The 18,514-nt window shown below is 44.0% G+C and overlaps 1 protein-coding gene across 1 annotated transcript; it reads left to right on the top strand.

The window, feature by feature from the left end:
• Positions 1-12,965: 12,965 nt before the first annotated feature.
• On the top strand, positions 12,966-14,685 carry SODALDRAFT_322744 (Surp module; the record flags this gene model as incomplete). Its single annotated transcript, XM_028609749.1, has 2 exons — positions 12,966-14,247; positions 14,321-14,685. 2 exons carry the CDS (start codon positions 12,966-12,968, stop codon positions 14,683-14,685), a joined length of 1,647 nt encoding a protein of 548 aa, XP_028469469.1.
• Positions 14,686-18,514: the final 3,829 nt, after the last annotated feature.

The following is an 18,514-nucleotide window of genomic DNA, read 5'->3' as shown; positions in this document are numbered from 1 at the left end:
TGTTATTATATCGGATATTAATCCTCGAATAGCTTCCGTATTTAGCTACTATACCTAACGGATATTATCACTATAGAAGACGTAGTCTTTAACGAAGATAAGATATTTAATAGTAGGATTAAAACGCTATAAGCTATAGCTTCCGCTAGGGAAATCGGGGAACGCCTATAATTTATCCGTATCACTTAATCTAATAAGACCGCGAATAGGCTACTATTAAGGGGTATAGCAGTAGACGTATTAGATCTCAAGTCGGAAGACTCTAACGCTACCGTTATTACTACGAGTAAAAGCGACGCTACCGCTATTACTACGGATAAAGGTAAGGCTATCGCTATTACTATAAGAGAGGCTACTACTATTACTATAGATAAGGTTTTAAATCTATAGCCTAATACCTAAGCTATAGATTTAGAACCTCGTAACCCTAACGCTACCATTATTACTACGGGAGAGGCTATTACTATTACTGTAGACTATAGCACCGCTATTACTATAGATACTACTATTACTATAAGAGAAGACTATACTACCGCTATTATTACGGGTAAAGGCGATAATACCGCTATTACTATGGGAGAGGCTACCGCTATTATTACGGATACTTTACGGTTTACTACTACGAGGTTTAAACCGTTTCCCACGCCTCTAATATCCCCGGAAGATCCCGCGCGCGCGTTCCTGATAGCGTTAGCGGTAATCAGGGGCGTTAAGGTGGAAGAACACGATAACCACTAACGGATAGCCGGGGATACCCCTAGAGGGTGCTTATTGGCCGCGCGCCTATTACCCGCGCGCCTATCTATTATAAGTATCTATAAGACCAAGAAGGTATAGAACGATAATGCTTAAAAGGCGTTCTTTAACGCTAGAAGGACTTATAACCCTATACGCGTAAGGCAGTAAGCTATTAACGACGATATCGGTGCTATAGATTCCCCTTATACCTCCTAGCCATTATCGCTATCGTATATAACCTATAAGAATCTCCCGCCTTTACTAAACTACTACCGCGATATATGCGTCCACCCACTATAGGAGCGTTGGTTATAGGCTAAGAGGGAATACCTTAAGGGGCACCGATAGATAAGCTGCTAGTAGGAGGTAGGTAGTAATTAGTCTAATAAGTAATAAGTCCTCGTCTATAGGTAGGTATACACCTATAAATTTAATAAGGAGGGTACCCTACTTAAGTATAAGGCACGTCTTATAGTCTAAGGGGATTAATAAAAACGGTTAGAGACTAAAGATAATTACGCCGTAACACTAGCCTCGCGGTCCTTCTATATACTAATAGCGATTACTACCCGATTTAACCTAAAGATAAGGTAGTTTATTGCTATTAACGCGTTCGTTAACGCTAGCCTTAAAGAAGAGGTGTGTCAAATGGGTAGTCGCAAAGAGTGAAAAGGTAGGGTCAAGCAAGGAACCAGGTGTGATCACGATGGGATTATAATGGGGTTAGAACGTGGGTGTAGCTAAAGAATCAGATTAATCGCTGGCCTTCCTCTTTAAAGGGGAGGCTCTTCCGCTCCTTAAGTCTACACTCCTCTGCCTTTGGCTACTCCTTAAGGACTGCTCTGTTTGCTTTCTCAAGGGCTGCTTTATTTACTTCGAGGGACTATTCTATTTACTATATAATAACTGTTTTATTTATGCCTCGAGGGTCTTAGACTGGGTATACCTAGACCCCTATAGGTTTATACTAGGGACCCATTATGACTACTGCTATAGACACCTGATATAGCGACCTTCCCCGGATACTCCTATCCTTAGGAGCGCCCGATCCGTGCCGGCCTCCCGGCTCCTCTAAAACCCAGTGCCCGAATCCGTCCTCTAAGTCCCCCGGCGCCCCGGACTAAAGCCCTCTATAACGGGACCCCGATAAGTCCCCGCCTAATTCCTATATAGAGCCTCTTAGGCCGTGGCTTTAACCCAGGTGCGTACTCCCCCGCCTTATTCTATTAATCAAACTGCCGAAGATAATACCCTACCCGGGACCCCGATAGGTTCCCGGCCGGTTCCTCCACTAGCCCCCTACTATATCCCTTTATCCTTCTAGGCTATCCCTTTAATTTATCTATAAAGACTCCTAGAGCCGGTATTACGTGGGGTCCGTTATTACTCCTTCCATGGATTCGTAGCTTCCTCCTTCATACTAAAAATAGGTGCCTATATAACTGCTTTTTAGGGATATCTCGTAATCTGCCGTTATTCCCTTTTCCTATTCTTTTCTTCCTCTTCTATACTCGATTTTCCGATTATACTATTCTTTGTGAGTTTTCCCCTAATCTAAGATACTATATACTAACGTCTTACAGTCTTCTATTAATTAACTACTATCTTATAAGTGCTTCTACACGTCTTTAATCTATAATACTAGCTAACCGCGCGATATAACGTAGTCACTATACCTTCCTAGGAAGATAATAATAATAATAAGCGCGTCGCTACTCCCGCGAGTATAACGCGGTCCTTTAAAAGGATTAAGATCGTGGTTACGGCGTTAACCTCGTAGTCCGCTAGGCAGTTAGCCCTATAGCTAGCTACGCTAGAGCCTCCTACTCCTACTACGGCTACGTCGTCGTTAACTACTATACTATTAGTTACTCTACGCTAGAGGGTAGTGGATATCAGTATAGGCGGGGATTTAAGGGCCCCCTATATACGTTATACAGGTAAGTTAGTAACGATTAACTTTAAGGAAAAGGCGTATACTATCGAGGCCAAGACGTGCTATTACGCCGATAATAGTCGGCGTATAAATAAGTACCACTACTACTCCGAGTATAATAGCCTTAAATACCGTGTGGTAAGTTATATATCTTTATTATTATCTCTATACTTCCTCCTATTATAAACCACTCCGTAGGCCCGTTTCTAATATAATAATAGCTCCCTATTACTAGTAAGAACGCTACCGAGTAGCTATAAAAGGTTTTAGTTATTGCTATTAAGAAGGGTAGTCTAAATAAGAGTCGTTGTGTAAGTATTACTAACTATATCCCCTCGTTAACCCTATATAGTACCCTTACTAATCCTTTATAGTACTAGGCTATAGTAGTTTGATACTAAGTTATCCTTAAAGAGGCTCTGGGTTAAGCGACACTAGAGGTTAACTAGTCGTCTGCCGAAGACGCTATTACTACTCGGCGTTAAGCTAAGGAGGTTACCGACGCCCGCTAGAAAACGGCGGAAGATATCCATAAGAGGCTTAATAGTATAGAGTCGCTCCTTAAGTAATTCGTCGGGTTATAGTAGTAGCGTCTTACCGTTAAGTAGTAGCGGCTCGATATCGAGTAGTAACGCCTAGCGTTATATTAGCGCGACCTTACGGCCTAGGAACGTACGGCCACTGCCTTCGAGTAGATAGCTACTCTTAACCTAGCCTAGGCTTAGGCCGTGGAAGGTAATATACCTGCACCCTTAGGGTCTGCCTTAGCCCCCGCGGGGGTTATCTTTATAGGTGACGATATATTTAGTAACGGTAGCCCTATATAACCTTAAGGCTTTATACCGTAAGGTCCTTAGGGTCCCCCGGATCCTTATAAAGTGCCTGACGATAATAATATAGTGCCGACCTTATTAGTGAAGAAGGGTAAGGGGAAGAAGGCTCTAACGCCCTTAACTCCTTTATTAAGGAAGAAGAAGAAGAAGCAGTAAAAGGCGAAGACGCCTCTATCTTTTCGGCCTTCGACACTATCCGCGGGTAATAGGTAAGAGGGGGTAACGGCTACTACCGCGGGGCAGAGCCAGGTATATATAAAGGATAATAATAAGGCGGTTAGGCGTAAGCCCACCCCTCTAGATGATAAGTTAGTGGGGTTTAAGGACGCCCTTAAGGGGCCGTGGTAGTATATATAGAGGAAACGGTTATTTCTTTTTCTAGGTTTTTTACTAACCTTCGGGTTAGGTTTTTCCTTTTTTTTTTTTACCAGCTTTAGGGTATTCCTATTATAACCCTAATAGTCCCTAACTATACTCCTATTATGATATAATTGTGTCCCTATCGTGACGGTTAATTAAGGGAATAGTAAAGGGAAATAGACTTTAAGGGCGATAAACTGTTATGCCTAAGGAAGAGGAACGGGGATTAGGGCGTTTATGCCCGAAAAGGAATAAAGGTCGGAAGCAGAACGCTTAAAAAAAGGAGAATAGAGGTTAAGAGCAGAACGCTCTAAAGGAAGAAAGCAGGAGGTTAAGAGCAGAATGCTTAAACGGAAGAAAATAAGAAGAGAGGTGATAGTGCCTATATAGTCCCCCCCGTCTAGATTAAGGGGGGGTCCCTACCTAAGAATTCATCTCCACGACCCACTAAAGGGTTTTCTAGGTTAATATAGCCGATACGGGGATAATATATAAACCCGGTTAGTTCCTAGTTAGTCTCGTTATCCGTAAGGAGGGAAAAACGTCCTTACGTTGTGTCTATTAGGGAAATAGTGTACGAACCCGTTTAGTTCCTAGTAGGAATGTTATAGAAACCTATATAGTCCCTTATTAGCCTCGCTTTAAAGTAGACGTTAACGAGTTTATTGGGGATATTCCGTTTTAGCTCCTAGGTATTCTCCTTATCGCTATACCCTGCCTATTTAATAAGGTATTAATATCGCTTACCCTAATATCGGTGGGTAAGGATAGCTTCGACCTCGTACTTATCTGAGTCCGGTTCGATATTAACCACGGGTGGCTCCGGCTATAACCTATTACGGGTTCTCTATAATTCTAACAGGGAAACCGGGAAGACGTTATAAATCCTTATACCCTTTAGGAGGTCTAATCAGTAGGCTAGGCTATACGTGCCGATAATCTTAGTGACCTTATACGGTCCGATAAACTTATCGCTAAGCTTTTTAGAGGGCCTTTTCTATCGGATATTCTTCGTGGATAGTAAGACGTACTCGTCTACCTTAAACCTCCGCTAGGCACGGCCGTTATTATAATACCGTTCGTAAGAAGCCTACGCCCTTTTAATATGGTCCGAGATAGATCGGCGCTAGGCTATAAGGTATTCCGCACGGGTCTCGGCTTTAGCGGCGCGGGCCTTGCCTGCCCTTAGGAGCTATACCTTATCCGGGCCTCGGGGGTTATACCCTATTAACGTATCGGCGGGGGTATAATGTATCGTAGAATACTATACCGTATTATAGGTGAATTCTACGACCGGTAGTCGGTTAACCTAGTTATTCTATTCCTGCGAATAGGATACACGTAGGTAATACTCGAGGTTCTAGTTCTATCGCTCTATCTATCTATCCGTCTACGGGTACTACGCTATAGATAGGCATTATATAGTACCGAGGCAGCGATATAAAGTTACCTAAAAACGACTCGTAAATAACGCCCCGCGATCGGACACGATACTATCGGGTAAGCTAAAGGTGCGGAAGACGTGATACTATAGAGACTCAGCGAGCCCCTTAGCTATTAGGCTACTGCTTAAGGGGATATAAATCGAGTACTTTATTAGGCGGTATACTAGTACGAGGATAGTATCCCGTTTCCTATTTATAGTCGCGCTATAAACCGGCGGTAAGCCCGTGATAAAGTTAATAGATATCTCTATAAAGGGGCGCTAAGGTATTAGGAGACTCGCTAGCTCGCTATATAGCTTATAGTGCCGCGGCTTAGTATGTTAATATACGCCGTAGGTGGGTATAAATTAACGTATATCCCTAGGTAAATAATCCTAAAAGTAGAAGTCCGAAATCCTCTTAACGGTCCTTATAACCCTATAATACCCTACGCTAGGTCCGTTATAGAAACACTATAGGACCTTTTAATAGAGGCTAGAGTGGTCTGGTATAAAAACGCGATTTTTGAAACAAAGGATACTATCACTCCTAGACCACTATCCGTACGTGGTATTATCGCCGTGGGCCTCTCGCTAACGGACGTAAAAAGGGTCTTCCGTTTACGCCTCTACCACCTCTTTTAGTAGGGTAGGGGAGTTAAGAGCAGGGAAATCCGAATCGGGGGTAATGCGGGAACTATACTGGTTCCCGATAAGGCCTAAAATAAACTGCCTCGATATAGGCTCTGAAAAAAGATTATCCGCTTACGTCTTAACTACCTTTTCCGGTAAAATTAAAGGAGCGGGAATAGCGCGGGTATTATCCTAGGTTCTATATAGACCTAAGGCAGAACGCTTCGAAGGAATATTATCCGCTTATATCTTTACTACTAAGATAGGAAAAACGGGGTCTAAAGAAAGGTTATCCGCTTACGTCTTAACTACTAAGGTGGGAGGAGCAGGAAAATTATAATCGGGGCTATTACGGGAACCACCCTGGTTCCCGATATAGCCTAAAACAGAACGCCTCGAGAAGAACTCTAAGATAGAAAAAGGATTATCCGCTTATATCTTAACCACTTTTTCCGGTAAGATAGGAGGAGTGGGAATATCAGAACCGGGGGTATTACGGGAACTATACTAGTCCCCGATATACCCTATAGCGAAACGCTTCGAAAAAGACTCTACTGCCTTAGCCCGGTTAATAACTAGGGCGCGTTTATAGGGCGCGTGCTAGGGCTTCCTTAATAGCCTATCCGCGGGATTTAACGTCCCCGGGCGGTGCCGAATCTTAAAATTAAATAGGGCGAGCTCCTTAAGCCACCGTGCATGCTAGCCCTCAAGCTTCGGCTTATCTAGCAGATAACGATAGTTTAGGTAGTCCGTTGAGACCATTATAGGCACTATAGGGCTCTAACTATAGGCCACATAGTAGCGCTACGTGCGGAAAGACTCGATAATAGCTATAAGCTCCGAATCGGGCGTGCTATAATTAAGCTTAGCGCTGCGGAGTTTACGGGATATAAACGTAACGGATCTTTATAGCCTATCCTCGAGCTAACTAATAACGGCCCTAATTATAAAAGCGGAAGCGTCTAGCTTAATTCGTATAGGCAGAGCAGGGTTCAAATACCGTAGGACCGGTGCCTTCTAAAATAATAGCTTTATTTCTTTGAACGCGACCCGGGCTTACTAGGAAAGCACGAGGACCCCGGCGTGGCTCCTAGTAGGGCCCCCTTTAGGATAGTCTATAAGAGGGGCGGCCACTCTAGAGTAATTCTTAATAAAACGCCTGTAAAAGCCCGTAAAGCCTAGAAAGACCTATATCTTCTTAACACTATTAGGAAGCTCCTAGTCGCGGATAGCCTTAACGCGGGATAGGTCTATACGTACCCTATCTAGGCTATAGATAAACCCGAGGAATTCCACGTCTCTAGTCTTAAACTCGCACTTATCGGGGTTAGTATATAGGGACCACTGCCTAAGCCTTATAAGGACCTCGCGGATATATACATAGTGGGTGGCTAGGTCTTTACTATAGATAAGAATATTATCTAGATAGACTATATAGATAGTATCGATAAGACCCGTTAGCGCTTAGTTAATATACCGCTAGAAGCTCGCGGGGGTATTAGTAAGCCCGAATAGTATAATAAGGTACTTATAGTGGCCGTATTTCGTCCGGAACGCCGTCTTTTACTCGTCGCCTTCCCGAATCCGTAACCGATAGTATATATCCTTAAGATCCAGCTTAGTGTAGTACTACGCTAAAGATAACCGATCTAAGATTTCGTGGATAAGGGGTAGGGGAGTATAGTCCTTAATTATTATCTTATTTAACCCTCTATAGTTAATATAAAGACGTAGCTTACCACCCTTCTTAGGGATAAATAGGATAGGGGCACCGGCTAGATTAGTGGATAGTCTAATTCAGCCTTTCGCGACGGTATCCTATAGATACTAACGTAGTACCTTAAGCTCTTATATAGTAAGGGGGTAAATAGGGCCGTAAGGAGGCTTCTTCCCTTCCTCGATCTTAATAGCGTGGTCCTACTACTAGTACGTTAGTAGGCGGCCGGCGTTCTCGATATTAAAGACGTTAGCGAAATCTTAATACTATTCCGGTAGCGTAGGGGTGACGGGATTATCGTCTAGGCTAGGGTAAACCCCGTTTCCTAAGAACATGTCTCTATATCCTACTAAAGGGTTTTCTATTAGGCCGATATAGCTAATAAGGCCAATACGTGGGTCCCGTATAGAACCTATATAGATTAGAGTAAGGATAGACTTAGCTTATCTAACTGCCCTATATAGCTCTTTTAGAGATATAACTATACTAAGCTCCGCGTAGGATAAAGGATAGGTCTACATGCTATACTACTAATTAACGTTAGGGTTAACGGCTATAAGCCACGGTCTTCCTAGGATTATACGGGCGCCCTAGGGATTAAGCTGTATAACGTGGAACTCGGCGCGCTATACTCTCTTCCGACCCTAGTAGTCGGTGGTGGTGATAATCCTATAAGGAGACTTAAGGGTTATCTTTATTTATCCTTCCGTAATCCAGGATACCGGGATTAGGGACCCCTCGGGGACATAACTAGGTCCTAGGAGGGACCGATCTAGCACGTTAATATCGGCGCCTCCGTCGAGGAAGGCCGACGTCTATACCTATTCCCTACCTCGGCGAAGGGATATATATACCTTTACTAGTATAGTAGTAGGGGTAGTCCGAGGCGGGTATAGTTCTTAGGGTACCTCGCCCGTAACACGGCCGACCGTAGGATAAGAGGTAGACACTGGTTGGATATTCGGGTTACTATTACCCGAGCGCTATACCCGAGGGCTAGGGTATATAGTAGCGTAGTGCTCCTTTTAGTTATAATTATAGTAAGTGATAGAGTTAAGGTACGATAACGGTCTAGGGCGTATAAGGTAGCTAGGAGTAGAGGCTAGTATAGGCGTAGGGGCAGACATAGAAATAGGGGCAGAAGCAGGGGTATAAGGAGGGGCACGCGAGCGGTAGCGGCGTTATTAGGCAGCGGACTAAAAGTCTGCCCGAGCGCCGGCTAATCCGTTCGTAATAGTTAAGGCCTCGGCCCTACGATAGGCCGGGGCTAGGTCCTAGTAATTCTTAGGAACCCCTATAGACACTATATAGTCCTGAATAGACGGGAGTACCCTTATCAGCACTATCTAAATCCTTTATTAGTCTAGGAGCTCGCCCGGTAATTCCGACTCTAAGGCTTCCTACCGTTATATAAACTTAGCGTAGGACTCGCCCTCTCTCTAAGATAAGATAGACTCGCTCTGGATCTATACCGCTACCTCCTATAGGCGGGTATCGTTATCGTCTACCTAATAGGATAACTAAGCCTATAATATGGCCTAGCTAACCCTATTAGAGTCGCTATTATACTTATATCGTAGTTTAGCCTACTAGCGTTCCTTAAGGTGGTAGGGGAGGTATAATATAATAAAGTAATTCTTCGTAGCGTCCGTGGGGAAGGACAAAGAGTCTAGGTCAAACCGTTAATTCGTTTCCTAGATAATATACGATACTTAGCCTAGGATATGCTATCCTATTTAGGTAAGGGGAAATTAAACTTAGCCTATATAGCGGATCTATATATAAACGTGGTCGTGGATATATCGTGGGTATACTAGGATCCTATTAGGGTTACGATAATACGACGTCGAGGTTTAGCTATACGATTGTGGGTACTATCGGCCGGATTGGGATTAATAATAGGGTTAATAGCGGCGGCAGCGATAGTAGTAGTGTCCGCCTCAAGCTTAGTAAGGTATGCGAGCTTACGCTTACAGTGGTTTTATACCTCTATTCATTTAACGCGTTTGTCTAGTTATTCCTCCGTTAGCGTGGCTAGGTTAACGTTCGTATACGGGGGCAGGTTAGGGTTATACGCGGGTCCTATTATGGTTATAGAAGGAATAGAGACGGTAATAGGGGTAAAGGCGGCGGTAGAGGTAGTGCTAGCGACAGGAATAAAAGCAGTAGTAGGAATAAATACCGGTACGGTGGTAGGTACGGGAGCCGTGTTAGTTTCCGGCGTATCCCCGTTGTATTCCTTATTAGCGTCCTCCACGAAGGCGGTTTCGCTATCACGGAGCTATCGCTCGAACTAGCTAGCAGCCTCGTTAAAATCAAAGGTAGGATCGTTTATTTTGTGATAGTTAGATATCTTAATAACTCTCCTTAATAGTCTTCGCGCCCTTCGAGGGTAGAGCGATTAAAATATTAAATAGGTAGTCGTAAAGAGTAAAAAGGTAGGGTTAAGTATGGAACCAGGTACAATTACGATAGGATTATAATAGGGTTAGAACGTGGGTATAGCTAAAGAATTAGATTAATCGCTTGCCTCCCTCTTTAGAGGGGAGGCTCTTCCGCTCCTTAAGTCTACGCTCCTCTGCCCTTAGCTACTCCTCGAGGACTACTCTATTTACTTCCTCGAGGGCTGCTTTATTTACTTCGAGGGACTATTCTGTTTACTATATAATAACTATTTTATTTATGCCTCGAGGGTCTTAGACTGGGTATACCTGGACCCCTATAGGTTCACACTAGGGACTCATTATGACCACTGCTGCAGGCACCTAACAAGGTATTTATAAAGATACCATAAGGCTATAAAGTGCTAGGTAAGGTATTACTACTATAAAAAGCCCTCTTCGGCTTAAGAGTATCGCTACTATTATAGTAAGAGAAATTTAGCGGTATACTATAGAGGATAGGATTCACGGCCGTGCCTAATAACCCCTATATTATAATCTATAACGGTTTAATCCTATTTTTCTATATCGACGATATCGGACTTATATACTATAAAGACTATAAGACTAACGCCGATAACCTTAAGGCCGCCCTTAGGCGAAGCTATAGGTTATTAGGAGGCGAAGAAATCCGTTAGTTCCTAGAAATTAAGGTCCTAAGGGATAAAGCCACCCGTACGCTATAACTATTATAATCCTCCTACGTAGAGAAGATCGCGGTTAAATACTATATAGATATACTCTGCCGAAAACCACTAAAGGTCTTATTATCTACGGAGCCGGTAATACCCCGTAACGGCACCCGCGCGTTAATTCCCGAGGTCCGTTAATACTAAGGTATAATCGGTTCTATCCTATACGCTGCTATTATAATAAGACCCGATATCGCGTTCGCCTATTCGAAGCTTTCCTAATATAATATTAATCCCTCCTCTAACTATCTTAAGAGGGCTTAATAAGTGCTACTATTCCTATACTATATAAATTACTACTACCTAGAATTCGGCGGGGATAGGCTCTTCCTGATAGTAAGCGACGCGTCCTTTAGGGATAATCCAGACTGTAAAAGTGTATAAGGATATACGATAAAGCTCTTCGGGGGAACCGTTAACTAAAAGGCGGGTAAGTAACCGATAATTATAATATCGTTAATAGAATCGGAATTACTCGCTCTTATAGAGGCCGTTAAAGAGACGTTATTTATTAGCCGGATATTAAGAGATTTAGAGCTTCGGTTAGACTAATAGTAACTATAGCTATACTACGATAATTAATAGACTATTAACCTTATTAATAAGAAGGTATAACGTCTACGAATAAGGCTATAGCACGTCGATATTTATAATTAGTAGGCGCGTTAGTTAGTATAGCAGGGCCTCTTTAAGGTTATATACGTTAATATAAAGGAGATAATCACGGACGGTTTAATAAAGGCACTACCGGAGGCAGGGATTAAAAGACTATAGTAATAGCTTAATTTAACGGATTAAAAGGACCGTATTAAGTAGTCTAAACGACTATACGAAGAGATTAAACGCGCTAAAGCGGCCGTAATAAAGGCCCCCGAGGGCGTAGAAGATCCGATTAAGTAGATCCGGCTAATCAGGATTAAGGAACTAATTAAGATAGAATTAAATTAAACGGTTAAATAGGGCGGATTTAGATCCCTTTTATAAGGGCGTTTTTCCCTTAACTATTAATTTTACGATAGAAAAGCTAAGAGCGTTTAGTTTAAACTGAAGCCTTTAATTAATTAGTTAACCTAGGAAGACCCACCTTAACTAAGGGGGTATATCGTATAGGCAGGACTATAACGTGGTCTATAGGGGATTTAGGGGGGATCCAATCCCTAATTAAGGGCTTCGGGCCTCGGGTATCAGGATATAACAGGGGCGGATACCGGAAAAGACCGGATAGGATCTAAATAATATAGTACCTATAACAGAGTCTTCACCACCCAAATTAAGAGTATAAAAGACTCATATAGATATAACTTAATATAATACACACATACGAGATTTCTGCTCTACTAAGTTGATTATCCAAGTGCTATTTAACGTGCGACAGCTAGGACTTATAACGTATAAAGCTTACAGAATACCCGTAATTACAATAGGGACTCAATGGGGAGACCTCACGTTTCAATATCGAGACCTCAAACGTGACATTTTAGTGGGGCCATGAACCCGCCGCCAAGATATATATATACCGCACCTATTTTGTATGTACACTTTATGTAGAAAATCGCAGGCGACATCGTAAACCTTAACGTATCACTTCCCACACCGTAACTCTGAATCCAACCGCCTAAAACACGATAATATTAAGTCACGATATCCTACACGATATCCTACACAAAATAACCGCCTACGGCTCCAAGATAAGTATTAAGATTTGAGTATTGGGATTGAGTGTTGAGATTGAGTTGGTTACTATGTCACCTACGATTATTTACATAATGTGTATATATAAAATAGGTGCGGTATATATGCATCTTGGCGGTGGCGTCATGGCCCCATTAGAATGTCACGTGTGAGGTCTCGATATTGAAACGTGAGGTCTCCCCATTGAATCCCTTACAATACCCTTCGCAAGTCGGTCGGTTAAGTGTATATCGACGCATACCGGAATAATGATATACCGTTCATGCGGGTCCACTTCACGTAGGTACCCCGAACCTTGGACGCGTCTGGTAAAAGGAAGGACCATCATTGAAAATTTCCCAACGCCTAACGGAGCTCATTGACTCTAGCTCCACCAGCTTCATCAACACCAAGTAACGCGAGCTTTGCGGCATCGAGATTTTGTGTGAATTCGACAGGTCCGGCGAAACCATCGCCACTGGAAGAAGAAAAGAAAAAAGTAGTAGGCGCATCCTGTTGACATGGCTTCAGCAGCGACTAACGGCGACGCCGCTGCGGTTCTAGACGATATCAAGCCTCCCGCTGGTGTCGTCCTCCCGCCGCGCGAGATCCGGAACATCCTTGAGAAAACAGCCGGCTATGTTGCTCGTAACGGATTTGTGTTCGAGGACAGGATACGCGAGAAAGAGCGGGCGAACCCCAAGTTCAGCTTCCTCAACAAGACGGATGCATACTACGGTTACTACCAATGGCGACTAGAGGAGATCAAGGCGGGCCGCGGCACGGCCATCGCGGCCGGTCGAGCGGGCGAGGCGGCGGCGGCAGTCCCCGAAAAACCCAAAGGTCCACCGAAGCCCCCGGACTTTAAGTTCTCGGCGCGCATGCCCCGGATCAACCAGAAGGACCTGGACGTCCTGCGATTGACGGCGCTCTTCGTGGCCAAGAACGGTCGGCAGTTCATGTCGCAGCTTGCCCAGCGCGAGGCGGGCAATCCGCAGTTTCAGTTTCTCATTCCTAACCACACGTTCCATAACTTCTTCCAGCACCAGGTGGACCAATACACGGCGCTGCTGAGGTCGAGTGGGCTGAGCGGAGAAGGTGGGAAACTCCAACAGCAGGCTATGGCAGAACTGCAGAGCAACGTCGACGACAAGTATCAGGTGCTGCACCGCGCCAAGCAACGCGCAGAGTACGCCAGGCACCAAGAAACCGAGAAGCAGAAGAAGGAAGAAGAGGAAGAGAAGAAAAAGATCGAGTTTGCGCGCGTCGACTGGAACGATTTTGTGGTGGTCGAGACGATCGTGTTCAACGAGTCGGACGAACAAGCGAACCTGCCCCCTCCGACGAACCTGGCCGAGCTGCAGTATGCTTCTCTCGAAGAGCGGAACAACGCGTCCATCAGCGCCAACTTGCGGATTGAGGAGGCCATGCCTGGCGAGGAGGACTTGACGTACAACGCCCAGCCGCAGCCCCAGCCCTCGTATCCCCTGCCCGTTCACACAGGCCATGCTCCACAGCAACCGCAACAGCAGGTTTACCACGGTGCTCAGACCGGTCCGGCTGGGGCTCCCCAAAGGAGGCCGGAAGTGGAGGAGGAGGAGAGACGCATCAAGGAGAGGGAAGAGGCTCGTGCCAGGGAACAACAGGCCAGAGCGGAAGCGCTGGGCGGGACGGCACCGATGAAGATCAGGGAGAACTACGTGCCGCGGGCGATGCAGCGGACGTCGCAGTCGGTGCAAACGGCGCTATGTCCCAACTGCAAGCAGCAGATCCCGATGAACGAGCTTGAAGCGCACATGAGGAGTAAGTCTACACGCCCTATCACCAATTGCGTCTTGGGTGGTTTATCAGATATGCTGACTTTGTGTGAAACCAGTTGAACTTCTCGATCCTCGGTGGAAGGACCAAAAGGCCAAGGCGGATGCGCGACACGCATCGACCAACTTGTCTACGATGGACGTTGCCAACAACCTGAAGCGCTTGGCCAGCCAGCGCACGGACGTGTTCGACCCCATCACGGGCCAGCCTCTCACCGAAGAGGAGCTGCAGAGGAGGAAGAAGGCGATGGTCCACAGCGTGGAGAACCCGAACGCGACGAGTCAGGCGATGGCGTTTGCGCAGGCGCAGGCGCAGGTAGCACAGGCGCAAGCACAGGCACAAGCACAGGCCGGTCACATGCAAGGCATGAACGTCGAAGACCAGATTCGCGCGATCCACCAGAAATTTGCCGAAAAGAAGTGACGTCAACAAGGCTCTGCGAAACAAAGTTGCAAGATTCTACCATCTCGCGTTCGCGTGTACGGAGTGGAGGTTAAAACTGAACATTGTCTGGTTTGGCGACTGACGGGGCTTCGTTGTACGGTGTAGTTTAACAGAAAGGCCGTGTGATATCTTTTAACAAGGATGGGAGTTGAGGGCACTTGACATCGTCGAGGGATTCTTATTGACTGCTACTAGACCGGGTCAATGGATGTTGCTTTGGCGGGCACAACGTCAGTATTGTTTCAATATCGGAGTTCCCTCTAGTCTAACATAAGGGAGACGGGCACGTAGTGCAAATGGTCATACAAGTCTGATATATTTCGAGTCGCATGATGTGAGGGTCCTGCAGCTGCGTGTTAAACGAATGTATGAACAAGTTTGCATCAGCCTACCTTAGTTCGGAGAGTTGTATTGGGGAAAACGAAAGAACAAAATAAAAAGCGACATGCCATAGTCAGTTGAGATGTTAGATGGTGGAAGGTCGATATCGGGGCGTGACTTCGGTTTAATTCCGGGTGAGTTCTGTTATAAACAGACCGTAGTTTTTACGGTTACGTAACGGGCACGTCGCTAGCAAGGATATACTAGCACCGTAGCGGCGCTATATCGAATATATCTTTAAGGAGTATATTCTAGGGTATCCTAGCTAACTTATAGTTCTCGGGGTAGACTAATTAGATTATAAAGGCGTTATCTCTTACCCCGAATATAACTGTATAGATATTATAGTAAGTTCGTTATATCTATATATATAGCGGGTATCTTTTATATATATAAAGGAGGGCGCGGCTCCCTCCTTAAATTAGATAGTAGGCTTCCTAAAAGGGATAGGCTAGGCTTTTAGTAAAAGGATTAAGGCCGGGTTCTTAGATCGTAATTATATTATACTCGGCGCGGTATTAAAGTAATAGCTCCCTCCACGCCTAACTCCTCCCTATATTCTATAAAAGGATATAAATACTTATTAGTTAGAGGATTAGCGGAATTAGGTTAAGGCCTCTAGTGTAACTGGGTGTTAAAGGTGTCTTCGTATGGAGTGGCATAATAGTGATTGACCGACACGTCCTAAGTGAATAGTGGTTCGTCTATAGGTAAGGGGTCTTAGAATACTTAGATTATTCGTTGCCTGCCTTAAGAAAGAGGTCCCTAAGGCGCTCCTTTTATAGCTATCCGGGGTCTAACTAGAATCCTTTTATCTCTTCCCGGCTAACTCCCTTAATATAAGACTATTATACCTAATATCTTAACCTTTATCCTCCTATTAACTCCTAGTAGTCCTACCTTTAACTTCTTATAGCCTGATATCTAGGAATCTGGATATAGCCTCGGCCTTTTTAGGTCGTGGTAATATCCCTCGTAGATATTATCCCTTAGCTGTATAATAGCGAGACTATAGCAACGATCTATTAATTCTAGGTATACCTGCTACTAGATAGGCCCTTCTAGATCGTGGACCTAAGTCGTATAGATACTATCTCTTAGCTATATAATAGCGATACTAAGGCGATAACCTGTTAATTCCTGATATATCTGCTGCTGGTGGGCAGGTCCTTTAAGGTCGTGGATATAAGTCTCGTGGATACTATCCCTTAGCTATATAATAGCGAGACTATAGCGACGACCTATTAATTCCAGGTATACCTGCTATTAGACAGGCCCTTCTAGATCGTGGATATAAGTCTCGTGGATACTATCCCTTAGCTATACTATCGAGATAGTGCTATATTAATAACCGATTAGTCCGTGATATATCTGCTATTGTTAACCCGATAAGCTAAGTATATCTTATCATCCCTTGCTTAGTATATCCGTGATACCGGGGCCTGGCCCTAGAGCTCTTACTTATCGTATGTTAAAAGGCACTTATATAATTAACTTAGTAGAGCAGAAATCTCGTGTGTGTGTATTGTCTTAAGTTATATCTGGGAGAGTCTCTTATGCCCTTAATTTGGGTGGTAAAGACTCTGTTATGGGTACTATGTTATTTGGATTCTATCCTGTCTTTTCCGGTATCCACCCTTATTATATCCTGATACTAGAAGTCCCCGATATCCGGAGCCCTTAGTTATAGAGTGGATCCCCCCTAGATCCCCTATAGACTATATCGTGGTCCTGCCAATACGATATACCCCCTTAGTTAAGGTGGGTCTTCCTAGGTTAACTGACTAATCAGAGGCTTCGGTTTAAACTAAATACTCTTAACTTTTCTATCGTAGAATTAATAGTTAAGGGAAAACGCCCTCGTAAAAGGGATCTAAATCCGCCCTGTTTAACCGTTTAATTTAATTCTATCTTAATTAGTTCCTCGATCCTAATTAGCCAGATCTAATTAATTAGATCTATATCTATCGGATCTACCACGCCCTTAGGGGCCTTTATTACGGCCGCTTTAGCGCGTTTAATGTCTTCGTGTAGTCGTTTAGACCACTTAATACGATTCTTTTAATTAGTTAAATTAAGCTATTACTATAGTCTTTTAATCCCCGCCTCCGGTAGTGCCTTTATTAATCCGTCCGCGATTATCTCCTTCATGTTAACGTACGTAACCTTAAAAAGACCTTATTATACTAACTAGCGCGCCTACTAGTTATATATATTGACGTGCCGTAGCCTTGTCTGCAGGCGTTATGCCTTCTTATTAACGAGGTTAATAATCTGTTAATTATCGTAGTATAGCTATAGCTATTATTAGTCTAGCCGAAGCTCTAAATCCCTTAATATCCGGCTAATAAATAGCGTCTCCTTAGCTACCTCGGTAAGAGCGAGCAGTTCCGACTCTATTAACGATATCATGACCGTCGGTTATTTGCCCGTCTTCTAGCTAACGGTGCCGCCGAAAAGCTTTATCGTATATCCTTACGAGCTCTTACGGTCTAGATTATCCCTAAAGGACGCGTCGCTTACTATTAGCAAGAGTCTATCCCCACCGAATTCTAAGTAGTAGTATCTTAAATAGTATAGGAATAGTAGCACTTATTAAGCCTTTTTAAGGTAGTTAGAGGAGGGGTTAACGTTATATTAGGAAAGCTTCGAGTAAGCGAACGCGATATCGGGTCTTATTATAATAGCGGCGTATAGGATAAAACCGATTATTCCCTAATACTAATAGACCTCGGGAATCGACGCGCGGGTGCTATCTCGGGGCATTACTAACTTTATAGATAATAGGACTTTTAGTGGTTTTCGGTAGAGTATATCTATATAGTATTTAACCGCGATCTTCTTTACGTAGCAGGATTATAATAGCTATAACCTTCGGGTAGCTCTATCCCTTAGGACCTTAATTCCTAGGAACTAACGGATTTCTTCACCTCTTAATAACGTATAGCTTCGCTTAAGAGCGGCCTTAAGGTTATCGACGTCCGTCTTACGATCTCTATAGTAGATAAGTCCGATATTGTTAATATAGAAGAATAGGATTAAACCGTCGCGGAGTATAATATAGGGGTTATTGGGTATAGCCGTGAATTCTATTCTTTATAGCGTGCCGCTAAATTCCTCTTACTATAGTAGTAGCGATACCCTTAAGCCGAAGAGGGCTTTCTGTAGTAGCAGGACCTTACCTAGTACTTCGTAGCCTTATAGTATCTTTATAAACATCTTTTCCTTAAGGCTGGCGTTAACGAACACGTTAATAGTCTTAAACTGCCTTATCTTTAGGTTAAATCGGGCGGCGATTGCTATTAGTATACGGAAGGACCGCGAGGCTAGTATTACGGCGTAGTTATCTTTAGTCTCTAACCGTTTTTATTAATCCCCTTAGACTATAAGGCGTGCCTTACACTTAAGGAGGGTGCCCTCCTTATTA

Source organism: Sodiomyces alkalinus, assembly GCF_003711515.1.
Source record: "Sodiomyces alkalinus F11 unplaced genomic scaffold SODALscaffold_2, whole genome shotgun sequence".
In the NCBI taxonomy this organism is placed as follows: domain Eukaryota; kingdom Fungi; phylum Ascomycota; class Sordariomycetes; order Glomerellales; family Plectosphaerellaceae; genus Sodiomyces; species Sodiomyces alkalinus.
The sequence above is the reverse complement of the archived record's forward strand: the minus strand, read 5'-3'. Positions and strand labels throughout refer to the sequence as shown.